The following is a 17,578-nucleotide window of genomic DNA, read 5'->3' as shown; positions in this document are numbered from 1 at the left end:
CCCCCACAGATTATAACGCATTTCTACTATTTCCATGCCCAATACATTGTAATTCATATATTTTTATTACCGAGTACTTACTATGTTGTAAATGATCTGATACACCTAGTTCGTATGGTCTACTATGTTAATGAGAACATAACCTACCACTTCAAAGCAGCTTTAACTTCAAATGAATGATCGACACATTAACACAAAGCTGATATTATAACAAATAAGAAATCCCTTCAAAAGCAAGACAGAAGAGCACACCATATGCAACCATATGCAAGAAAATGGGGTATCACATCAATATCCAAGTACCACATGAAAATAAAAATAACAGAATAAAATGCACTGAGACAGGAAATATATAGAACTACATTAATAGGACCATTAAGCTTTCAGCTCAGCCCCTGAGGTGTACTCAAACAGGAAATACAGGATTTCAGGAGGACTGGTAAAGATATATTTCTAATAAACAAGCACAAGGAACAAAGTTTTACATCACAAGCACATGGGCACTTGGAATTGAAACAACACAAATACTGTAGCATCATGGGAACCAAAGAGGATAGAATATGGGAACTATCGCTTACAATAGATATGTTCGAACAAGGTCAATCGATTGGGTAAAGTCGGATTCAATGCAATCCAGCAATATTATCTCCATAATACTTGACGTGATACAACTAATTCTTTGTCGCAAGTACCCACTGATTGAGGTTAGACTTTAAATACTTCACTTTGAGGCAAACTGCCTTTAATTATTAATATCGCTCATTTCATGCCTACTTGCGAGCCACCTACAGAACCTGTCTACAACTATCTACATGTTGTGAATGATCTCCAGCGCCATCTAAAATTGGGGACAGAAACTACCTGAATTAGCTACAGATTGGAACCATAAGCCCCATTTGACTTTCACCGGGGTGGTCCTATCACCTCTCAACGGATCGTTGAGTCACTGACATCTGTCCTTGACCTGCAACGGAAGTCCTCTGCAATCACTGACAAGGATGTACAATGAGTAGTTGTACAGTTTGCTTTATATCACAAGAAATGAACTTCATAATTAATCTGTATTGTCAACCTTGAACAAGTGTTACCGATATTTTGAGGGTGAAGTCCACCTTTACAATACTTAAATTTTTTAAAGTTCCTTTTCAGAACAGCATCAAACGGACATGTTTCATCTCTATGTAGCAGACATCTTCAGCCAAACAAACAAAAATACAGTAAAGATACACAAGGAATTCGTAATAAACTGCTATATCTTAAATAACATGGCTAAACTTCTCGAGTTGTACATTAAGAACTCACTCAAATGCCACAATTAAAAATATACACTTCAAAAGACCCGCGTAAGTCAAAATAGCATTTTGTACTTAAAAATGTTAGGTCTTCAGAGAGGATTATGAAGTTAAAATGAGAATACAAGGTTAATATGAGTTGCATTGTTTTTGGATCATGATGGCAGGTGTTTTCACCTTATGAATACTCAAAAACAATTGTCAATAGTCCTACATTATATGTAAAGCAGACGAGATAACACACATTTCAGGTCAAAGATTTCATGAATGCAGCTGGAAATCATCCTGCCATCTGGTGAGAATGCTGGAAAACATTTTCCACAGAGATTCCAATGCTGAAGAAAATAATGGGCAATAGCAAATTGAACACTGCTGATATACAAGAATTTATCGGGTGTGCCACTGAAAAGGTTAAATTATTTCACGCATGGAAATATCTATAACAAAGACAGTAAAAGAAAGTTATTTCACAATGAGAGCATTCCTTCAATAATCAAAGAGAGAAGGGGCCAGTGGACAATTGTGGTAAATAGGTAAGTTAATTTATGCTTCATCATGTGGTATAGAAGTGTAGTAAATGAAATAAATTTAACTTTTCAGATCAATATCTTATGCAGTATTTAATTAATAAAAATAACATTTTTGTAATCATGAACAATTGAACTGTCTTAATCATTTGATTAAAACAAAAATGATCTTTGTTAAATATCTACCTATAAAATATTATGGCAAGAGGGAAAGGGAATATTCGCTCTCAACCGAACTACTCAGTTGATGATTTCCCCTGCATTTCTCTTGAAGAACTTTCTTAAATTCACAATGATCTAATAATTTTGGAAAACTATATGGAGACCGACAAGATAGTACAGTATTTCAAGATTCATATGTTACAGATAAAACAAAATCCCGGAATTAATGTTGCAGTGCACTGATCGTAATTGGAGTGATGACTGGTTAAAGCGTAGCTGTTAGAGCTTGACTAAGTTGATCGTGTGACTTCATTCACTCACTCGCACACCAAGGCCTGTCTTTCATATCGACAACGGCCACGACAGACAACTTCCAACACATACACGCATGTATGTCCTGGCCTTGGATGCACGGCAAGCTTTTTTAGTGAGCCAGTGCCTATCAAAAATGCTGTTTTCTTTTCTGTATTAAACCACAAAGTGTACTATGACTCAATATAAATTAACTAATGCACAATGGGTGTTTATTTATAGTTATAGCCAAAACCGAGAGGTCTTAACTAGGTCAGTCCATGAAGTCAACACAATTCCCAAGTGTAGAAGATCCAGGTTGTACTACAACCCATGTCCTTTATAATGAATTATAATAAATTTCAGGCAACAGGAAGTACTGAGCCTAAAAACCAAATGGACAGCATACAGTTGAGGTTGTAGGTCTAACTCTTTACTGTATCCAATCAAAATACATAACCTGCAATGAACATAAATAACTTACTTCTTCCAACGTAAATTCAAAATGATGTGGATTTCTGCCCTCTTTCTTTCATTACTTTCTGCCACCATTTCAAACTACCCTACATGGTCTGTGACGTGACCATCGCCTGCCTGGCTGCCTGCTTACAGTGCTGTGTGCCCACAATGCCCAGCATGAGCACCTCTGATGTATTACAATGGTGAAATAGACCCAAACCTCATATTTTTTAACATTATACTATGAGAACTAGAGCAGTGATGGATAGTTTCCTCAGGAGGTGCCAAAAACATGTGGCAGGTAGTCTTAGCACCTCCTTTCAAAACACTGGTAAGTAACATTCAATGGTAGCGCTGAACTCTGCCGAAACACAGCAATGACTGTCTCACTGTTTCTTAGTACAAATACTATCACTGCATGTGTAGTTAAAGACGAGAGTGTGATAATGGTTTAAAGAAGTTGAAAAGGATCAGAGAGATCTTAAGATTACCAAACTCATGTTAAAGAATGGTACAGCCAAAACCGAGATCTGACGTACCCCAAAGATGGGCGATTCAAAATGAAGAATAAGAAGGAGTAGAAGAAGAAGAATGTATGCTTATAAGATACACTGGAGTGATTCTTATTACTAACATTCAGATTGGTGGAGATTACATTTTTCTGTGTTTTTCCCCCCACTCTACTAATGGATTCAACAAAAATGTTAAATGGATTTACAAATTGCAGTTCATTTGCTAATTATCTTACCTTACAGTAGCATTCTGTCTGGTTAAGGAGGATACTGCTTGAGCAACTTGGTTACGGGTGAGCGTCCCATGGGCCGATTGAGGTGCACTACGTAAGCTGCATATCGACGAAGGGGACATCTGGTCTAGCTGCATAGGAGTTTGCTTATGAGACATCTTTGGAGAGTTACACGGCGTAGGAGAACCAGAGCGAGAAGGGCTGTCGTCACTGCTAGAGCTAACTGATCCATCCAGCTCATGATACTCTACAACAAACAAATCCTCGCAATTACTGGAAGGTCATATCTATATAAACAAAATTATGATTTTCTCTGTACACTTAAGCTCTTCACAGTCTGTTGAACACAAATGTGACAATGTGAAAAGCTAGTTTTTGTAACTGAGTCGACAATGAAAGAGAATGGGTTCATTCTTAACAAAACAATCAGAATTTTTCAAAACTCAGTATTTCAGTTTAGGTATAGCCGGGGTATGCACAAGGCTATATATTATTTATAGACATGATATAGGCTTTTGGGCTTATGCCTTGTCAAGAAAATAATGTGAAAGGCTTTACGTTTTGCAGAAAACTGTGCCCTGCGTCACCAGAAGAAAATCTCGACTGTCCACAAGAAAGGCTACTTAAACAATGAGCTTCGAAATTTAGACGTTATAATAGAAGTGGAAATGGTACACTCATTCGTCACCAGATGGCTCCCCGGACGCGGTACAGCGCTAGCGTTCGAAGCGGAAGCTAACGGAACCATCAAAATCAATCTAAGAGGGTCACATAACATGTGTAAGTAACATATGACATTGACACAAGCCTGGAATGAAACATCTGGCGATGAGGAACGTACAAATTTGGAAAACACCGGGACGAAATAACAACAGTGATGGGACAGGGACGGGAACTATCTACATAAATCCTTAATGGCTGGCACCAAGGTATTATTTAAATGATAGCCAGTGTCCCTGTTGAAATTGTTAGGATTTCTACGTATTTCCACGCCTTCCCGTATAATCCTGAACCTGCAGTGTCTAGTGTGGGTAAGAGCTCTAGCATCTTGGAACATGACATCATGACCCGATGATAGAGCATGCTCAGCTACTGCTGATTTGTCTAGCTGGTTGAGACGAATATTACATTCATGTTCCTTGATACGGGTACCGATGGACCGGCATGTTTGGCCAATGTACACCTTACCGCAAGTACAGCGAATTTCGTATACCCCAGGATGTAAAAGTGGGGACAATTTGTCCTTGATTTTACCCAGACGACTTCCAACACATGGGTCATTTCCAGACTGAGTCTGGTCCATTGATACCTGTATCAAGGAACATGAACGTAATATTCATCTCAACCAGCCAAACAACTCAACAATAGATGAGCACACCCTATCGTCGGGTCATGATGTCATGTTCCAAGATGTTAGAGCTCTTACCCACACTAGACACTACAGACCCAGGATTATACGGGAAGCTGTGGAAATACATAGAAATCTTAACAATTTCAACAGGGACACTGGCTATCATTTAAGTAATACCCAGCTGCCAGGCATTAAGGATTTACATAGGTAGTTCCCTTCCCTGTCCCTTCACTATTGTTATTTCGTCTCAGTGTTTTCCAAATTCGTACGTTCCTCATCGCCAGATGTTTCATTCCAGGCTTGTGTCAATGTCATACACATGTCAATGTCATATGTTACGTACACATGTTATGTGACCCTCTTAGACTGATTCTGATGGTTCCGTTAGCTTCCGCTTGAAACGCTAGCGTTGTACTGTGTCCGGGGAGCCATCTGGTGACGAATGAACGTACCATTTCCACTTCTATTATAATGTCTAAATTTCAAAGCTCATTGTTTAAGAAGCCCTTCTTGTGGACAGTCAAGATTTTCTTCTGATGACGCAGAGCACAGTTCTCTGCGAAACGTAAAGCATTTCACCTTATTTCCTTGACACGGCATAAGCCCAAAAGCCTATGCAGTATCATGTCTATAAGTACGGGCCGTGAAAGCATTAATGGCAACATATATATTATTTGATTAGTGTAGTGTAGTAATATTAAGGTGGCCAAAAGAAACTTCAAATTTCTCCATTTAAATTAGCTGTAACAAAAAACTGAAAATTTTATAGAAGTCACAAAATGAACTTGCTATTCTACAGAATGAGTGCAAAGTGCTTTTTGTCCTGTCCTGTTGACTCCCCCTTCTGTTGGCTAGCTGATCGACAGAGGTGTCCAAGAATCTATAAACTTGACCATATTAATGGCATACACTGGTCTGTAATCGACTGCTTACATTGACAATATCACTACAATGAAAAACAGGAGATAATATGATCTGCCTAGCCAATACTGTATATAAAAAACGGTTTCTTCTTATGGAGGTCATTTACAGAGCCTCTTCCAATCTTCTCTTCTTTTCCACACATAGTCTATCATCCATCACTGCCTCCCACTGTAGTCCATTCCGATTCATGTCATCCTCCACCTGATCCCTCTATCTTGTTTGTGGTCTTCCAGTTGGTCTTCTTCCAGATTCTGTCCATTCCAGAGCTCTTCTTGGTAATCTTTCTTGTCCTATTTTTTTGTTATGGCTGAACCATTTCAGACTATTTCTCTCGATAGTTTCTTTTAGGGGCTTGATCTGTAGCGTGTTTCGTATTGTTTCATTTGCTATCCCTCGCAAAAAGCGCACCTCTGTCGCTTGTAATCTACTCAGATCTTTTTTTGTCCAATATTCTGATCCATAGGTCAATATTAGCAAATACAGTAATATGATTTATATATCATGATTTTTGCTTTGGCATGACCAAAATATGAAAGTTGTGGTTCCAGCTGTTCTTGTACCTATGATCTTCAAGTACTATCATGAGACCCCATTAGGGAGGCATTTCTCCTTCTTCTTCTTCTTCTTCTTCGTTTTGCCTCATAACTGAGGCGTCGTGACTATCATAATATTCAGCCCTCTAGCCGATGAACCGTACTCCGCCATTCTTCCCTACCTAAAGCTTTCAATGTGGTTACTCTGAGAGAACACTGTAGGGGGCCGTTCACCATGTCAATCCATCGCGTTGGTATTCGTCCTTGTTGTCTGGTTCCCTGGACTTCGCCCTCAACAATCAGCTTTTGAAGACTACCATCTCGGCGCATTATATGTCCAAAGTAGCGTACAATCCGCTGAGAGACCTTACACGATAGACACCTTCAAAACTCGAGAAAAGATCCGAGATATGTTTATTTGGAAAGGTATGGACGCTGAAATTCGTGAATTGGTAAAAGCTTGTAAATCTTGCTTGCTTAGTAAGCCCACCTTGTCCACTAAGCTAGGTCTATTATCTTCTCCTCAAGCGTCCTGCCCCATGGAGCACCTGTATATAGACACTATCATTCAGTAATCAAACCAGAAGGATTGTATGCCTCAGAGTGTCTTATTTTGAATTAAAAAGGGGAACTACAAGAATTGGAAAAGAAAGAAAGGAGGATCCTAAGGAAGATTCTGGGACCTCAGAAAACTACTGATGGAACCTGGAAAAAAAGGAAAAACAAGGATCTTTATAAACATACGGAAAAGATCTCAGATACAATGAGGAAGCGAAGGTTGAACTTCTACGGACATCTAGTAAGAATGGATGAAAGCAGACTGACCAAAAAGATCTTTAAGTACATTGTAGGATTGAAGGCCACCACTAAGTGGGTAGAAGAGGTCAAAAGAGATGCAGAAGAAGTTCGAATTGCACTAGAGGTGATCAATAAAAGGAAAGAGTTTAGAAACATAATCAACAAAATCAAATTTTTTGAGGACAAACCACCTAAAAAGAAGCCCAACCGGATAATCTCTGAGGAGGAGAGAAAAATAAGAAGCGAGAGAATGACAAGGTTCTGGGAAGAGAAGAGAAGAAAGGCCAACAAGCCTTAAGTTCTATGCGGTCCACAGTTGGCCAAATTCGGAAGAAGAAGAAGAAGAAGACTACATCGGACCCTTCCCCCAATCAAAGGGTAAGGCCAATAAATTCATTCTTGTGTGTGTAGATGGTTTCACTAGGTTTTCCTGGTTCTTTCCGAATAAGCTGGCTACCGCTCGGTCCACCATTTCTTGTTTAAATACCATATTCGCTTCCTTTGGTCTATATAGTTTCTGATAATGCTAAAGCTTTTACCTCCAACCACTTCCGTACATTCTGTTTCAATCTGTCCATTTCACATGTAATTACTTCAGCGTATTATCTTCAACCATCTCTGGCGGAGCGGGTCAATTGTAATCTTAGATCGGCTCTCATCGCATTTCATCATGAAGAGATCATTCCAGGTGGGCCCATCCCTGCATTGGTTGGCCTTTACTTTGAATTTGGCAGTTCAGAGTCCTATAAGTTCACTCCAGCTTCTCTGATGTTTAAATTTGTGCCTAACTCACAGATCTCTAACCTTTGGACACTTAATGATATCCTTCCAGAGACAATAGATCAAATCAAAATCAAATCAAAATCTCTTTATTTGGAAATGAGGTGTCTACCTCGGTGGCAAATGGTACACTAAAATACATTATTGTCAAGCACGAAATATTAAATTAACAAGAGAAGAAAATTTTTCCTATAATACAATATTATACAATTTAAGCTAACAATGTTTTCTATTAAACACACAGCTCATCCTTAATAAATTTATATTGTTTACAAAATTCTACTTATATCTCCTGTACTACTTACAAATATAGTCAACTGATATACAGTATGTGGAATTACTTCAAATGATACTATACAACTGGTATAAGATTAATATTTACATTGCATTTCTCTCTCTCTTTGCGTTTAGGCCATCTGTGGACCACGGTGCTTGTGTTGTAGCTGTGTTTTTGTCTTCGTCTGCCCCTTTTAGCATACTGAATTGTGTTCTTAGTGGCCTCTTGAGCCTTCCTGTTGGCCCAGTATTCCTTCATTTTCTCGCTGAATTCTTTCCTGCGCTCCTCTGACCAATTCCCGGCTCCTTTGTGGCTAGCTGATGTAAGGGATGTTAGGAAAGGTTTAGTTTTGACCATTAAACGGTATGCATTTCTGTCAGTAATGGCGGCTTGATTAATATTAAGCTCTGCAAGATCTTTGTCCACTTGTTTGGTCCAGGGGAATCCAGTAGCTTTGCCTTTCTTAGCAACCTTGAAGATCTTATGGGATAATCTATTAGGATCCATTCTGTATAGGTGTCCATAGAAAGTCAGACGTTTTCTCCTGATGACATCTATGAGTTTTTCTTGATGCTGGTAGAGCTCATTGTTGGGTTTGTACCATCGCCTTCCATCTGGTAGGATCCTTGGCCCTATTATTCTTCTCAGGAATTTCCGTTCTTGCACTTCCAGGGCTCTCAGTGGGGTTCTTTTAGTTAGGGATAGGCATTCTGCTGCATAGAGGACTAATGGTCTGACTACTGCATTATAGTGTCTCAGTTTTACATTCTTTGATAAATGCTTTGAGGCATACAGTTTTCTGCAGGCATGGTAGGCCTTGTCTAATTTGATTCTCGTTTGTTCAAGAGCCATCGTTTCACTAAGGTCCTCCGATACCCACTCTCCGAGGTACTTCACATTTTTAGCTCTCTTGATGTGTTTTGTATCACTGACTCCCATTGTTGTAGGGGCATCTTTGATGTTGGTCATAAACTCGGTCTTTCCAATGTTGATCATGAGGCCCGCTTTAGCTGCAATAGAGTGCAGTGTTTGAAGCTGCATAGTGGCCTCATGCATGTCGTTTGCTAATAAAGTAAGGTCATCAGCAAAGGCCAGGCATGGAATCATCAGGTTGTCTGATTTAAACCCCATTCTTAATCCGGTGTTCTCAGGTAATGACCTGGTCCATTCTCTTATGATCTTTTCCAGGACACAGTTAAATAATATGCATGAGATACCATCTCCTTGCCTCACCCCTGTTTTAATTGTGAAGCTCTCTGATAATTGACCTCTAAACTTAACTTTGGAAGTGGTGTTGTGCAGGGTGGCTTGCACCAACCTATTAATTTTTTCGTTTAGTCCCAGTTCTCTTAAGGTGTTGAAGAGTGTGATCCTATCCACAGAGTCGTATGCCTTCTGGAAGTCGACAAAGATAGCTACCCACTGTCGGCATCTTTTCTTGCTATATTGAAGGATGGTCTTCAGATTTTGTATCTGTTCAGCACAAGACCTTGCAGTTCTGAACCCTGCTTGATATTCTCCTAATTCTTTATCCAGTTGTCTTGTTATGTGCTGTTGCAGAATCTTGGAAAAGACTTTATACGATACTGAAAGGAGTGATATTCCTCTATAGTTGCTGGGATCTGTTTTGCTTCCCTTCTTGTGGATTGGATGGATAACAGCTGATGTCCAATCATCTGGGGCCTTTCCTTAGCCCATACGTCCAGGATTACTTTGTGTATGTGCCTGAATGTTTGCTCACCAGCTTGTTTCAACATTTCTGCCACTATTCCGTCTTCTCCAGGAGCTTTGTTGTTCTTGAGAAGTTGAATGGTCTCTCTTACTTCTTCATAGGTGGGAGGAGGGATGTCTTTGGTGTCCAGGTTAGCTGGTTCTCTAACTGGGAGGCGCTGCGCAGGTTCTTCAGCATTCAAAAGTCCTTGGAAATAATCAGCTAGGGTTTTGATGCAGTCATCATCATTGAGGCACAATGATCCGTCTGTTCTCTGGAAGTGTAAAGTTTGGGGTGTGAACTGGGTCGTCTGTTGTTTTAGACCTTTGTATAAGTCTCTGGAGTTGTTTTTTCCAAAATCCTCCTCGGCTTGCTTAATCAGTTCTTTGTTGTATTTTCTTTTCGCACCTCTTATGATGCTGGAGGTGTTCTTTCTTTGTGTAATAAAGGCTTGTAAGTTGGTTTCGTTTTTATGATGGTTCCATTTGAGCCATGCTAGTCGCCTGGATTCTATAGCCTCATCGCATTCGTTTGACCACCATGGGTGTTTGTTTCCCTTAGGTCTGTTGGGGATCGTCTTCTGAGCCGCATCTGTTATAGCATCCCGAAGTGGGTCCCAATTTGTAGTGGTGTTAATCCTATTGATGTGTTGGTTCAGACTCTCTTGGTAACTTGCATTGTATTCTTTAAGTTTGGTGATATCAAACCTAGGAATCTTCTTTTTCTTCATAAGCATAGCCTTGGTCTTATACAGTGGTTTCAGATTCATCTTAACCATGGACAGGTAATGATCGGAGTCTATGTTAGCTCCTCGTAAAACCTTCACGTTACCGGGCGAGTTGGCCGTGCGCGTAGAGGCGCGCGGCTGTGAGCTTGCATCCGGGAGATAGTAGGTTCGAATCCCACTATCGGCAGCCCTGAAAATGGTTTTCCGTGGTTTCCCATTTTCACACCAGGCAAATGCTGGGGCTGTACCTTAATTAAGGCCACGGCCGCTTCCTTCCAACTCCTAGGCCTTTCCTATCCCATTGTCGCCATAAGACCTATCTGTGTCGGTGCGACGTAAAGCCCCTAGCAAAAAAAAAACCTTCACGTTCATAATGTCGCAGTGGTGCTTCTTATCTATTGTTACGTGGTCAATTTGGAACTCGCCCATCATGCTGCTTGGGCTGCGCCACGTCATGGCCTTCCTAGGTAGGCGTTTAAAAGCCGTAGACTTCAAGAGTAATCCATACTTGGTGCACAGACTGATTAGCCGTTCCCCATTCTTGTTGGTTCTCTTATGGGCGGGGTAACTTCCTACAATCTTCCGGTATTTCTGTTCTCTCCCAATCTGAGCGCTGAAATCTCCCAGCAGTATTGTCGTATGATGATGTGGGATGTGGTCTAGGGTTTCCTCAAGGGTGTCCCAATACTTATCTGTAGTCTCTGGGTTTTTCTTGTTAGAGTCATTGGTAGGAGCATGAAAGTTAACAAAAGAGTATCCCCTATTGCTAGCCCTGAAGGATATTACTGAAGTTCTATCATTGGGCGAAGAGAAGCCAAGTATGTTAGCAACTAGTTTGTGGTGTACTGCGAACCCTGTCCCCAGGAAGGGTACATTCATCATGACTCTCTTACCAGGGTTTCCCTTATTATTCTATATTCTTGAGACTCCATGGCATCTTCATCTGGGAACCGTGTCTCTTGTAAGGCTGCAATGCTGATGTTCTTGTCTTTCAGGATTTCAAGGGTATGTTTAAGTTTCCCGGTCTTGATCAGCGAGTTAATATTGATCGTAGCTAGGTATGTGATGTTCCTTTTTCTTTTAGGTCTGACTGGGTCACATGAAGGCATAGGTCCCCCAGAATCCGATGACCTATATGCCCCGTCATGAACGGGGGTGGATTGGTTACCACCTGGGGATTTATCAATATTGTTTTCGTACTTCATGTTTGATACAGTCTATCACACAAGTGAGTATAGTTGGTCACCCGAAAGTGACGAGTTGTTGACTATCAAGGTTGTAAGCCTTGAAGCCCCCAGCACTGATCGGTTCACTGACCCAGTTTCCTGCTGCGTCTTAACCAGAGCCCCTTTTGCCACCACTTTTCAGAGTACCTGAAGGGCCTTCACAGCTACCGTAGCGGTCCCAGGGCCCTCGAAGTCCCCACTGTACTTCACCCCTACAGGCAGTCCCCTACTTTGGCTGTCCAAACTCCTTAGACCAGGGGATGGAATTAAATTATTCACACACATTTTTTTTAAATTTACAATAACCTGCACTGGTCGAATGCCCTCTAACACTTCATTTATTTTCTCTGTTGCTGTTTATTCTCTTCTTGAATATCTGTACAGATTTTGGAAAAGGATCAAACACTACCCCTGGTAAACTGTTCCACTCCTTCACACCCTTCCCAATGAATGAAAATTTACCCCAATCGCTTCTGCTAAAATTCCTTCTAATTTTATATTTGTGGTCAGTCCTGCCGATATAATTATTTTCCAACTGAAGCCTCTCACGGATATTTCCCCATGCTTCTTCTCCTGTATAGGCTCTATATAATCCTGTAAGTCTAGTTTTCTCCCTTCTCTTACTTAAAGTTTCCCACCCAAGTTCCTTTAACATTTCTGATACACTACTCTTTCTCCTGAAATCCCCTGTTACAAATCTTGCTGCTTTCCTCCGCACACTATCTATTTCTTTTATAAGGTATTCATGGTGAGGATCCCAAACACTGTCTGCATATTCCAATAATGGACGAACCATACTCAAGTAACTTTTTTCTTTTAATTCTTTGTTGCATCCTTTAAGTAGCTTCATTATGACATGTAATGATCTGTATGCTTTCCCAACAATGTCATCAATATGATCCTTTCAGTGCAAATTACTTTCAAATTTCAGACCTAAGTATTTGCACTTGCCATCTTTTGGGATAACTACCTCATCCAAAGTATATTCAAATTCAGTTTTAAAGCTCCTGTTTGTAAAAGTTGTAACAGTTGATTTGCCTCCATTAACCTTCATATTATTTTCTTCAACCCATTGTTGGATACTTTCAAGGTCCCTTTGCAATTCTGAACAATCCTCAATATTGTTTATTTCTCTATAAACAATTATGTCATCTGCATACAATCTTATTTTTGATGTTATATTGTTCCCTAAATCATTTGCGTATATTAAGAAAAGTAATGGACCGATTATACTACCCTGTGCAATTCCCTTCCAAACTTTCTCTTCCTGAGATACATTATTTCCTACTTTGACTTTCTGAACCCTTGAATTTAGAAATGCTTTTATCCAACGTGTAACCCTTACGTCCAATCCTATTCCCTCCAATTTCTTTAATAATATTCCATGTTCCACTCTATCAAAGGCTTTGGAAAGATCTATGGCTATGCAATCTAACTGACCTCCTGAAACCAATTGATCTGATATGTGCTGCTGAAATCCCACCAGTTGTGCCTCAGAAGAAAATTTCTTTCTAAATCCATACTGGCCCCTCATGAACCAATTTTTATCATCACATATCCCTCTGATGTACTTTGATATTAAACTCTCCAGTATTTTACAAACTATACTGGTCAGGCTGATTGGTCTGTAGTTCTCTGGTTTCCTTTTATCACCCTTTCCTTTATAAATTGGTATTATTATAGATTCCTTCCATTCCTTTGGTATTACACTATTATTTATGACATAGTCAAAGAGAAATTTTAAATAAGGCACTACGTACCACCCCATTGTCTTTAATACCTCCCCAGTAATTTGATCACTTCCTGCTGCTTTTCCTTGCTGAAGCAGTTGGATTTCTCCGAAAATATCTTCGTTTGTGAATGAGAAGCTTCTTGTTTCCCTCTGTCTCTCTCCCTCTCTATCTTCTGTTTCGGTTTCCAACTCTTGACAATCATCTACTGAATCTATAAATTCCCTACTAAATAGGTTTGCTTTCTCAGTATCTGTTAAATAGTGTTCACCCCCTTCTCCCACCATTGTAGGAATTTGGATTCCTTTTCCTTTTTGATTCCTGATATATGAATACAGCTTTTTCCATTTCCCTTTGTGGTCATTACCCTCTTGAAGTATGCCATTCATATAATTCTCTTTTGCTTCCTTTTTCACTCTATTCAGTTCCCTCATTAGCTGTTTTCTAGTTTCTCTACTCTCCCTACCCTCTTTGATTTTCCTGTTTACTATTCTACATTTTCTTTTTAATTTTCTTATTTCCCTTGTATAATAAACAGGGTCTGAGGTCATTTTACCCTTCTTAACAGGTACAAATCTCTTCTCTCCTTCCCAAATAATTCCTTTAAATTTAGCCCAGAGTGTATCCACGTTACTCCCTTCACTTATCCAACAACTGAATTGTGATTTAAGGTAAGTCCCTAATTCATCAACTTTAGTTTTTCTGTACAATTTTTTGTCTTGTGTAACCCTCTTATTAAGCCTTTTTGGTACGAGTCCTACATCCATTATTACAGCCTTATGGTCTCCTATTCCTTCAAATACCTCAGTTTTATCAACAATTTCCCATGGTTTAACCAAGAATACATCTAGTAAGTTATTGAGACGAGTCGGTTCTTGTACTACTTGTGTAAATCCTCCCTCCCAAATTAACTTATTTGCCAGTTTCTGTTCATGGGCTTCACTTGCAGCTCCTTTCCATTCAACTTCAGTCAAATTTAGATCTCCCCCAATTATTACCATATCATTATTGTTTTTACGAGTATAATCTATTATTTTCTCAAAGATTTCCATGTCTCTTTCCTCTCTTCCAGGCCTGTATGTTCCTATAATTCCCACCTCCTTCATATTATCACAAACTAATTTTATCCCTAATATTTCATCCCTTTCATCGGTAAACCATTCATGTGAACAATATGTTTCCTTCACCAGAATAAACATCCCCCCTCCCTCCCTTTTTATCTCCTCGGTCTCTACGATAGACTGTGTACCCTTCTCTATTACCCACCCCTTCTTTCAACCACGATTCCACTCCTATCACCACATCAGTCTCATAAGATTCCATCAATGTACCGAATTTTAATTGTTTATTTACTACACTTTGACAGTTTACCAAGAGCAATCTCAGACCCCCTTCCTCCCTAAAACTTGACTGTTGCAATTGGGTAACTTGAAATTCCTTACTATCCTGAGTTTCTTTTTCTAGTTGACTGAGCCAGCTTGAAGTACAGCTGGCTCTTTCTACTAGTTTTCCTGGTCAGTATTATAACTCAAGGGAGTTGCCTGTTTTACAGTACATATCTTAAGATTAATAAAATCTAGAACAATATTTGCTATCTTTCGTTTACCTGAATTGTTTAGATGGAGGCCATGTTTTGTATAACAGTATCTCTCAAAACTGCTGCATTCAATAACCTGAGTATTCCGAAAATGTTTACAAATTTTAACAATATCTGTATTGACCTTGTCCACTTCAATGTTCACACAGGAGTCTCTACTCAAATCATGCCTGTGGGGCACGTTCACTACAAAAACGTTAGTGTGGGTCAGCTTCCCTAGTGTATGTTTAAGTTGTGATCTTACATTCTTGGCGTCGTCGCGAGCTACGTCGTTCGTCCCACCGATGATAAGCACTGCATCGCCGCTCCCGAAGTTCCTAGTTGCTGCTTCTACGTTTTCCACAACACTGCTGATAGAAGCTCCTGGATATATTTCTCCGGTTGCTGCTATATTCTCGTCGTTAATCACTCCCGCAATTCCCCTTCCTTGGCTATCACCAAACACAGCTACCTTCGCTGATTTAGGCCTAACTGGGTCTTGAATCTGAATTCTAGGCCTAAATTTTAAACTCGGCACGGCAACGGATCGCGATGATTTGGTTTCACGCGCGCGATCACTTTCTTCCAGGATTAAATTTTTTAGGGCAGAAAACCTATTTCTAATGTTTATTTCCGGAAATTCAGTTGTAGATTTCTTCTTAGCCAGCCATCCACGAACTACTTGACACCACGTGCTCGAGTTTGTTACTGGTACCGTTATATCACTCGAAGAAGGGTCAGTCCCAAATTCTAGCGATCGCAGTCTTTCTTTTAATTCTTGATTTTCAACTTTAAGAGTCTCATTGTCCTTTTTTAGAATGTTTATAATTTCTAATGCACTTTTATATTCCTCATCGACTGTTTTCGGTGCTTCATTGTCAACGCCGTCCCCAACAACAACATTCCAAACACACTGCTCACAAATCCAGTCAACATTTTCATTAGTTTTTACGTATCTAGGGCAATTTCTGCACTTATAATGCCACCATCGATCACATGAATCACACAACATTCCATTTTTCACTAATTTTCGACATTTTCCGCACTTTTCGTCACATTTTACGGTTAAGTTACTCGGAGAATAAAACACTACGTCGTCAATACCGGGCGCCATTTTGAAAAAAAAAAAAAAAGGCAAATCACAACCTGAAGGTTTCTCATGAAAAGGTTAGGGACGGAGGCCCACCAATTTAAAAGTCGGAGATCAAGTCATGGTTAGGAATTTTGTTCGCGCGAGCAGGCTTGCCCCCAGATTTTATGGGCCGTGCATTATAATGGATTTTCCGACTCCCGTTACATTTTTTTTTTGCCAGTTGTTTAACGTCGCACCAACACAGATAGGTCTTACGGCGACGATGGGACAGGAAAGGGCTAGGAGTGGGAAGGAAGCGGACGTGGTCTTAATTAAGGTACAGCCCCAGCATTTGCCTGGAGTGAAAATGGGAAACCAAGGAAAACCATTTTCAGGGCTGCCAACAGTGGGATACGAACCTACTATCTCCCGAATACAGGGTACTGGCCGCACTTAAGCGACTGCAGCTATCGAGCTCGGTCGTTACATTAAAAAAATTTTTTTTGCTATTTGTTTCATGTCGCATCGACACAGATATGTCTTATGGCGATGATGAGATAGGGAAGACCTAGGAATGGGAAGGAAGCGGCCGTGGCCTTAATTAAGGTATAGTCCCAGCATTTTCCTGGTGTGAAAATGGGAAACCACGGAAAACCATTTTCAGGGCTGCCGACAGTGGGGTTCGAACCCACTATCTCCCGATTACTGGATACTGGCTGCACTCAAGCGACTGCAGCTATCGAGCTCGGTGAGCAATCCAGCCACAGAGAGGAGCTTTAGAGTCCACCTCTCTCAGGTTAAACCTGTATAATTAGGTTTTTTATATTCATAGCCGCTAAAATTTAGCAGGAGTTTGAAGTTATATATATTTTTTAAGTAATCTCTCAAGACCTTCTGCCCCGATTATGTTATTATATTTTGTACATGATCTGTATGTACGATCTTCCCCTCTGGTTTTCCTGCTGTCAATTCCTAAGTGGCCATTACCAAGCCCCCGTCTCCTGCATTTCCACACTATTGGCATACAAACACTTTCCACGCCGCCCGCCCCTCCAAATCACCAATAAAGATTGTACCCTCTAATTTCAAGTCTCCAACAACACCTTTCTGTCGCCGAGATCTTACTGTTTCAGTGCCCCCTCAGCCGTTCGGTGCCGTACTGCAACTGAAGTGGGGTACAGGCCCACTCCACTCCCGTGAAGACTCCTTGTGAACGGCGCGCCGGAGTCCATCTCCTGGACAAGGATGAAGTGCGGTGTCCCTACCGCCGACTCATCTGGGGACTGTATATATACACTTCTAATCTGCGGCGTCCATCACCACGACTACCCCTCTCATAGTAGTAAGAGAGGTGTATCTGAGGGTACTTGAGGGATCCGGGCGACCTCAACTGGATA

General features: G+C 40.4%; 1 protein-coding gene across 1 annotated transcript in view; it reads right to left on the bottom strand.

Moving 5' to 3' along the window:
* Dlg5 (Discs large 5) overlaps positions 1 to 17,578 on the bottom strand; it is a 390,290-nt gene that overhangs the window by 116,563 nt on the left and 256,149 nt on the right. The window contains exon 19 of the mRNA XM_068225698.1: positions 3,480 to 3,723. Coding sequence (XP_068081799.1) covers positions 3,480 to 3,723 — 244 coding nt within the window. The remainder of the gene's footprint in view (positions 1 to 3,479; positions 3,724 to 17,578) is intronic.

Source organism: Anabrus simplex, chromosome 1 (assembly GCF_040414725.1).
Source record: "Anabrus simplex isolate iqAnaSimp1 chromosome 1, ASM4041472v1, whole genome shotgun sequence".
In the NCBI taxonomy this organism is placed as follows: Eukaryota; Metazoa; Arthropoda; class Insecta; order Orthoptera; family Tettigoniidae; genus Anabrus; species Anabrus simplex.
This window is presented reverse-complemented; position numbering and strand designations above follow the sequence as displayed.